At 48.5% G+C, this 8,848-nt stretch overlaps 1 protein-coding gene across 1 annotated transcript; it reads left to right on the top strand.

Annotated features, from left to right (window-relative positions):
- Positions 1-352: 352 nt before the first annotated feature.
- On the top strand, positions 353-2,268 carry LOC143138365 (myeloid-associated differentiation marker homolog). Its single transcript, XM_076298855.1, has one exon. The coding sequence runs from the start codon at positions 684-686 to the stop codon at positions 1,518-1,520; it is 837 nt and encodes a 278-aa protein (XP_076154970.1). The 5' UTR covers positions 353-683; the 3' UTR covers positions 1,521-2,268.
- Positions 2,269-8,848: the final 6,580 nt, after the last annotated feature.

Below are 8,848 nucleotides of genomic sequence, written 5' to 3'. Positions count from 1 at the left end.
TACATACTGTAGATGTACATTACATACACTCACACACATACACACAAACACACACACACTCTCACTTACACATGCACACATGTATAAATTAAAACACATACACACATACACAGAGCACACAAAAACACACACACTCACATATACATCATACAGTATCCACACACACTCTCTCCCGTACACTTACACACGCACGTCTAAATTAGCTGCACACACACTCACACACACACACACTCTCTCCCGTACACTTACACACGGATGTCTAAATTAGGTGTGTTTGCTGACACCAGTGGGTGTGTCTGCTTCTGGTCCAAACTCAGAAGTTCCTCAATCATGACTCACACACACATCGCAGTCGGCCAGATAACACAGGCAAAAGTGGACGGGAGGACGCTGAAGCGCACACACATGATCGAGGGCAGTGCAGCTGGCACACACACGACCGAGGGCACAGCGAGACTTGTAGAGGAGAGGAGAGGAGACTCAGGACACAGACTCAGGAGGACATTAAGGGCTTTTCCATCCGCTAGCGTGCTGTTAAGAGAGAAGAAAAGGACAGCAGAGAGAGAGGAAGAGAGAGAGAGAGGAAGAGAGGGAGAGAGAAGGAGAAGTGTAAACTTCCTCACCAGTCCTGTAAATTCATCAAATTCACTCGGAGCGCTGCGGTGTGTGTGCAGATCATCGCCATGGTGACGGTGTCGGTGCCGTTGAGCGTGCTGCGCGTGCTGGAGGTGGCGCTGACGCTGGTGAGCTTCGCCCTGGTGGCGTCGGTGGGCCACCTTTCCTCGTCCTACTGGGCCTGGTGCATGTTCAGCTGGGTGTTCTGCTGCGCGCTCACCCTGCTGATCCTGGTGCTGGAGTTCAGCACGCTCAGCGCGCGCCTGCCCATCTCCTGGGACGACTTCACCACCGCCTTCGCCATGCTGGCCGCCCTCATGCTGCTGGCCGCCTCCATCATCTACCCCTCCGTCGTGTTCTCCTGCCCCGACTGCGGACGCCAGGTGGCCGCCACCGTGACGTCCTGCCTGGCCTTCGTGGCGTACGCGGTCGAGGTTGGGCTGACGAGGGCGCGGCCGGGCGAGGTCAGCGGCTTCCTGACCACGGTGCCCGGCCTGCTGAAGGTGCTGGAGGCGTTCGTGGCGTGCATCATCTTCATCTCGCTGGAGCCGGCCCGCGTGGCGGCGTTCGCCGGGCTGCAGTGGTGCGTGGCGGTCTACGCGCTGGCCTTCATCTTCTCCCTCGTGGTCATCCTCCTCACCGTGTGCCGGTTGCTAGGCGCTTGCCCCTGCCCGCTGGACCGCGTGCTCGTGGGCTGCAGCGTCGTCGCCGCGCTCATGTACGCCACCGCCGTGGTCGTCTGGCCCGTCTACGCCTTCCGGAACAATCCGCGGCCCAGCGGATGCTACCACTGCCCCTGGGACGGCCTGGTTGTCGTGTCCTTCATGACCTGCGTCAACTTCATCGCCTACATCGTGGACACCATCTACTCCGCTCGCATGGTGTTCTTCGTCACGCCCTCTTAGGCCATCTTTCATCCTCATCATCATCATTATCATCTTCATCATCATCTTCTTCATCACACCAACATCATACATTGACCGTCCGAGACATTAAAAGGACTGAAACATAGGTGGCCAAGTTTAGACGCCACATGGTCACACCCCAGCAGACCAGGCACTGTGAGTCTAGCTGCTAGTTTGTGTTAAACCATAAATACCTGATGCTAATATTCATTTGTTAACAACCGATGCTAACGTGCCATTATTCATAAATACTTAATGCTAATGCTAATGACTATCTATATCAATGCTGTAACTGCGTTTACATTTAGCATGCCTGTTATTTCATAACTGCTGTAATTGCCTTTGTAAGAGAACTTCAAAAACAAACAAAACATGTGTCCATGTTTAGCTGTACTAGAACGTTTGTTTCTTCACATTTGATGCTAATTGTACTGTCTGTCATGTTACATAGGGGAGCGTATCTTTGTTACCCGCTTTGTATGGGACCGGGGAACATTTTTAAAACCCTAACCCTAGCCCCGAGCGGGGAACATAGGAACCGGGGAACATAAGGATGACCCCTGGGGCTGTTAGTGTTTCTTCACATTCGAAGCTAACTGCACTGTATGTCGTCCCTTAGCAAAAATATACTGTTGGTCTACTTATTTTGAACTCATACGTATAACTTACTTTTTGTGTACTGAGCAGAGATACACTAAATTGAATTATACTTTGCTTATACTGACTAATAAAGGTTGTGTGTACTTGATACTTATACTTAAATATACTTAATATACAACATGTCTAATAATAATAATAATAATAATAAGCTTTATTTGTATAGCACCTTTCATACACAGGCAACTCGGGGTTAAGCGCTTTGCTCAAGGGCTACTGCCTGGTTACTACTGCATGCTAGCCCAGTTCCTTATCCACTACACTAGCCCAGTTCCTTATCCACTACACCTGCATGCTAGCCCAGCTCCTTAGCCTCTACAGTACGTTACTACTACAGGCTAGCCCAGTTCCTTAGCCTCTACGTTACTACTGCATGCTAGCCCAGTTCCTTAGCCTCTACGTTACTACTGCATGCTAGCCCAGCTCCTTAGCCACTACACACTACTACTGCATGCTAGCCCAGTTCCTTAGCCTCTACGTTACTACTGCATGCTAGCCCAGCTCCTTAGCCTCTACGTTACTATTGCATGCTAGCCCAGCTCCTTAGCCACTATACACTACTACTGCATGCTAGCCCAGTTCCTTAGCCTCTACGTTACTATTGCATGCTAGCCCAGTTCCTTAGCCTCTACGTTACTACTGCATGCTAGCCCAGCTCCTTAGCCTCTACGTTACTATTGCATGCTAGCCCAGTTCCTTAGCCTCTACGTTACTATTGCATGCTAGCCCAGTTCCTTAGCCACTAGGGCTTACGCCGTGCTACTGCCTCTCAGTAACTCAGTGCAGTTGTACTGCAGAGCTCTGTGTGACTCAGTGCAGTTGTACTGCAGAGCTCTCAGTAACTCAGTGCAGTTGTACTGCAGAGCTCTGTGTGACTCTGTGGGAGCCAGCAGCCAAGCCCTCCACTCCTGTCTGGCTCATATCAGCAGCCCTTCCTGTGCATGACGGATACCTGGCTCATATCAGTAGCCATGACGGATGCCTGATTGATTATTTACACAACTACTAACCTCACTGCCAGGCCCTTCACTAGAAGGCTGAGTAATGGCAGGACATGCAGAGGTGTGGTCAGTCGCGCAGATAACACACTCCTCAGTGTTTGTCACTACTAGTGTGGTCACTCTGGAGGCAGGGCAGTCACTCAGACCTGCTAGAGAAAAATGCAAGCAAGCTGACAAATATGTGTCTGATTACAGCTGTTTGTTAGAGATGTTTTCGAAGCCAAGCAGGTTACTGTGTTACCTGCTAGTCCGAGAGGCGACACTCCCTTTTCTGGCCTGTAGGGGGCGTAACTCCCTGAAACTGGCTAATTCAGCAGATAAACTCCTGAAGCCAGATGCAGTGTGTCTGCGTTGGTCGTTAGGTCTGGTTCGAGTGGAGGAGGCCTCAGCGCCTGTGTTTAAACAACCTGCTATCTGTACGTGATGTGTACTGATGCTGTGCGTTTAAACAACCTGCTATCTGTACGTGATGTGTACTGATGCTGTGTGTTATCTGTTTGTGCTGTATACATCTGCATTTGGCGTTCCTAAGAGCTATTCAGATGGAAAGCATTCCTCTTTCTCCCGCCCCACATGTCTTCTGAACTCTCCAGAATCATGATGCCACTGTGGTGGGGTAACCATAGGAACAGCTACGCTAATCAAACAGGGTCTTGATAGTCAGCCTACTTGTAATATGATCCCTTTAAATATAACATTTCATAAATTAAACGTAAATGAAACATACTACACCCTGCTAACTTATTTGATACACATTTAACAAGTCTAACCTCACAAATATTTCCTCAATTTTGTTACGCAAACTAAAGTGGCCCCCCCCCCCATCCTTGAGAGCTGAACATTCTTATCGTGGATGCAGAGAGTGCGGACACGGTCCTGAGATTCCTGGACACACCTGCCTGCACACCTGCACACCTGCACACCTGCCTGCACACCTGCACACCTGCCTGCCCACCAGCCTGCACACCTGCACACCTGCCTGCACACCTGCCTGCCCACCAGCCTGCACACCTGCACACCTGCCTGCACACCTGCACACCTGCCTGCCCACCTGCCTGCCCACCTGCACACCAGCCTGCCCACCTGCCTGCACACGTGCCCACCTGCCTGCACACCTGCCTGCCCACCTGCACACCTGCACACCTGCCCACCAGCCTGCACACCTGCCAGCACACCAGCCTGCCCACCTGCCTGCACACCTGCCTGCCCACCTGCCTGCCCACCTGCCTGCCCACCTGCCTGCACACCTGCACACCTGCCTGCACACCTGCCTGCCCACCTGCCTGCCCACCTGCACACCTGCCTGCACACCTGCCTGCCCACCTGCCTGCACACCTGCCTGCCTGCCCACCTGCCTGCCCACCTGCCTGCCCACCAGCCTGCACACCTGCCTGCCTGCCCACCAGCCTGCACACCTGCCTGCACACCTGCCTGCCTGCCCACCTGCCTGCACACCTGCCTGCACACCTGCCTGCCTGCCCACCTGCCTGCACACCTGCCTGCCCACCAGCCTGCCCACCTGCCTGCCTGCCCACCAGCCTGCCCACCTGCCTCCATGATAAAGAATGCTTGACTTTTCGCTCTCCCGCCTCTCATTGGAAATCTAGTAATTGAATACTAGAGGCTAATTAGCCTGCTGGCTAACACTGGCACATTTACAGAAATGTTGATTAATGTGCACTGTCCTTTAAATAAATAAATGAAATGAACGCGCTTCTCATGTGAAACCTCAAAAAACACGTTATTTATGGTTCATGTTCACACGCTGTACATGACGACTGAAATGTGGACTACAAGCTCAGCAGGTCCCTGGCGGGGTGACTGGCCCTGAGAGAGCTCTAACCCTGCAGGTGACTGAGCTCTAACCCTGCAGGTGACTCTAACCCTGCAGGTGACTGAGCTCTAACCCTGCAGGTGACTCTAACCCTGCAGGTGACTGAGCTCTAACCCTGCAGGTGACTGAGCTCTAACCCTGCAGGTGACTCTAACCCTGCAGGTGACTGAGCTCTAACCCTGCTGGTGACTGGCGCTGAGAGAACTCTAACCTCTAACGCTCTAACCTACTCTGGGTCCGTTTAATAAAACTTGGTGATGAGACATTTTATTGCCCGTTGAATTGTGTCCAAGTCCTTCCAGTCATAGCACTGTAAATATAAGTATGTATACTCTTTTGATCCCTATATAAGTATATATACTCTTTTGATCCCTATGTAAGTATAAGTATATACTCTTTTGATCCCTATATAAGTATAAGTATATATACTCTTTTGATCCCGTGTATAAGTATACTCTTTTGATCCCGTGTATAAGTATATATACTCTTTTGATCCCTATATAAGTATAAGTATATATACTCTTTTGATCCCGTGTATAAGTATATATACTCTTTTGATCCCGTGTATAAGTATATATACTCTTTTGATCCCGTGAGGGAAATTTGGTCTCTGCATTTTATCCCAATCCGTGAATTAGTGAAACACTCAGCACACAGTGAACACACAGTGAGGTGAAGCACACACTAATCCCGGCGCAGTGAGCTGCCTGCATCAACAGCGGCGCTCGGGGAGCAGTGAAGGGTTAGGTGCCTTGCTCAAGGGCACTTCAGCCATTCCTAGTTGGGGTTCGAACCGGCAACCCTCCGGTTACAAGTCCGAAGCGCTAACCAGTAGGCCACGGCTGCATGTGTGTGAGTATGTGTGTGTGTCTGTGTGTGTGTTAACCAAACCTGAGTTATATATGAACACAATAGCAACAGTACAGAAACACAGAAGGGTGAAAAAGTGTTTACACAAAAAACCCAATTACAGCTGATAACATCCCTCTCTCTCTCTCCCTCCCTCTCTTTCTCTCTCCATCCCTCCCTCTCCTCTCTCTCACCCTCCTCTCTCTCTCCCTCCCTCTCTTTCTCATTTTCTCCCTATTATGTCATTGTGGGCAGTAGAAGGTGATTGGATATCGGACATGGAAGCACAAATACACACACTCCCCTGCTCTGTGAGCTCAGCAGGTAACTCCCTGAAATGACCTGCTGGCTACCTCCCTGTGTGTGTCATATAACCAGGGCTGAAAGTAAGCCGGTACTGGCCGGTACGGAGTACCACTAAAATATTTGGAGAGGGTACGCCGTACCGGAAAGAAAACTATACTGTCTCTGAAAAATATAGCACTTTCAGCATGACAACACAACTGCTAACGTCAAATTACCAGAAGCAACACGTTTCCCCCAAAATCGTTCTGAACTGTATCTGAATTGTGTCTAAACCTCCCGTGCAGCTGGACAGACAACGAGCAAGCTATAGCGCGCGTACAGTAGCCTACAGTAATTGCGCCAACGTGCACTGGTATCCAAAGTGTTTTAGCAGACGGACGTTTCTTGGAAAGTCTCCCAAATAAAAAACCATACAGGCTAAAGAAAAATATGTTGATGTTTAATAGCCTATTCTGGTTTTATGTGTGCAGTGTTTTGCTGGAGAGACAAGAGTCAGACAGCGCGTGTACGGCTTAACCAGATCTTGCGCAGCAATAATGAAAGTGTTTTAGCGGACAGAAGTATGTTGCAGTCTCCCAAATAAAAAGGCATGACTCAAAGAAACGTGTTTCATGATACCCCTTTCATGATAAACGATTGGAAGTGGGAGCGAGCAGAGTAACTAGGCTAAATAAATAAATAAATGTTGAAATTAAGTGTTTGCAATTTATTCATAATCAAAAACAGATACAGGTGGGTTAAAGATATCTAGTGATACTAGAGTGATAAGAAGTCCTAGTGAATGCTTGATAAGTAGACTATAATACAGTAAATAAACAAATTAATAAATAATAAATAATTAGGCTAAGTGAAATTTTCGGCGCGCGCAGATATAACTCTATATCATGGTACCACCAAGAAATAAAAACTACTTTCACCCCTGCATATAACACATAAAAGTATGTGTGTGTGTGTGTATTGTGAAGAGGCTACCTCCCTGTAACAAGCTGCTGCAGGAGGTGGGGCATTGGAGAATCCCCATACGTGAAGTAGCTGAGCAAACACACACACTCACACACATCCCCATACGTGAAGTAGCTGAGCACACACACATATACACACACACACACACACATACACACACACACATACATACAAACACACACATACACACACACACATACAAACACACACACACACACACAAACACATACACACACATCCCCATACGTGAAGTAGCTGAGCACACACACATACAAACACACACATACACACACACACATACAAACACACACACACACACACAGACACACAAACACATACACACACATCCCCATACGTGAAGTAGCTGAGCAAGCTGTGAGCCGTGTCATGAATGACGTTAGGTTGAGCGCAGCTATAAAACATTAATGCCAGAGAGCTGGACTGTTCCACACACCACAGGCGTGGCAGCTGGGTGGGGACATCTGTGTGTGCGTGTGTGTGTCTGAGTATGTGTGTGTGTGTGTGTGTGTCTGAGTATGTGTGTGTGTGTGTGTGTATTTACATGTGTGTGTGTGTGTGTCTGAGTATGTGTGTGTGTGTGTGTGTCTGAGTATGTGTGTGTGTGTGTGTGTCTGAGTATGTGTGTGCTTGTGTGTGTGCTTGTGTGTGTGTTTGTGTGTCTGAGTATGTGTGCGTGTGTTTGTGTGTGTCTGAGTATGAGTATGTGTGTGTTTGTGTGTGTGTGTGCGTGTGTGTCTGAGTATGTGTGTGTGTGCATCTGTGTGTCTGAGTTTGTGTGTGTGTCTGTGGTGGACTGTTCCAAATCACTGGGCAGCCAGGTCAGTGTGTTATCAGAGGTGTGGCACCAGGTTTACTTATACAACAGTACACCTGTGTGTGTGTGTGTGTCGGTCTGTGTGAGTATGAGTGAGAATGTGTGTGTGTGTGTGTGTGTCGGTCTGTGTGTGTGTGAGTGAGAGCGTGTGTGTGCGTGAGTGAGAATATGTGTGTGTGTGTGTGTGAGAATGTGTGTGTGTGTGTGTGTGTGTTGGTCTCTGTGTGCGTGTGTGTGTGTGTTTGTGGTGTGTGTGTGTGTGTGGATATCTCAGCCTCCATCTTCCCTATGATCTGTTGTTATCAGAGTTTCCATTGTGTGTTATCAGCTGTTGGCCTTAAAGGAACTTCCTTTTTCACTCTCGTATCTAATGCACAGGAATCATTCACTTCATGCATTAGTGCCACACACACATAATGCATAAGTGCCACACACACACACATAATGCATAAGTGCCACACACACACACATAATGCATAAGTGCCACACACACATAATGCATAAGTGCCACACACACACACACACATAATGCATAAGTGCCACACACACACACACATAATGCATAAGTGCCACCCACACACACACATAATGCATAAGTGCCACACACACATAATGCATAAGTGCCACACACACACACACATAATGCATAAGTACCACCCACACACACACATAATGCATAAGTACCATCCACACACACATAATGCATAAGTACCACCCACATAAACACAAACACACATCAATTAATTAACCAGATTGGGATAAATGCAGAGACCAAATTTCCCTCACGGGATCAAAACAGTATACTTATACTAGGCTATAATAAATAGTATACTTTCACTGTATACTTACATACCTTACATGGTACGTGGTATACTTGTACTGT

This window comes from Alosa pseudoharengus, unplaced genomic scaffold (assembly GCF_046254945.1).
Source record: "Alosa pseudoharengus isolate Yale_2024_CS ecotype anadromous, Long Island Sound unplaced genomic scaffold, YU_APseudo_1.1 YU_APseudo_1.1_scf_21, whole genome shotgun sequence".
Lineage (NCBI taxonomy): Eukaryota > Metazoa > Chordata > Actinopteri > Clupeiformes > Clupeidae > Alosa > Alosa pseudoharengus.
This window is presented reverse-complemented; position numbering and strand designations above follow the sequence as displayed.

What these genes read in the sequence shown, in the direction of transcription:
- LOC143138365 (XM_076298855.1), top strand. Translation starts at nt 684, where the DNA reads ATGGTGACGGTGTCGGTGCCGTTGAGCGTGCTGCGCGTGCTGGAGGTG.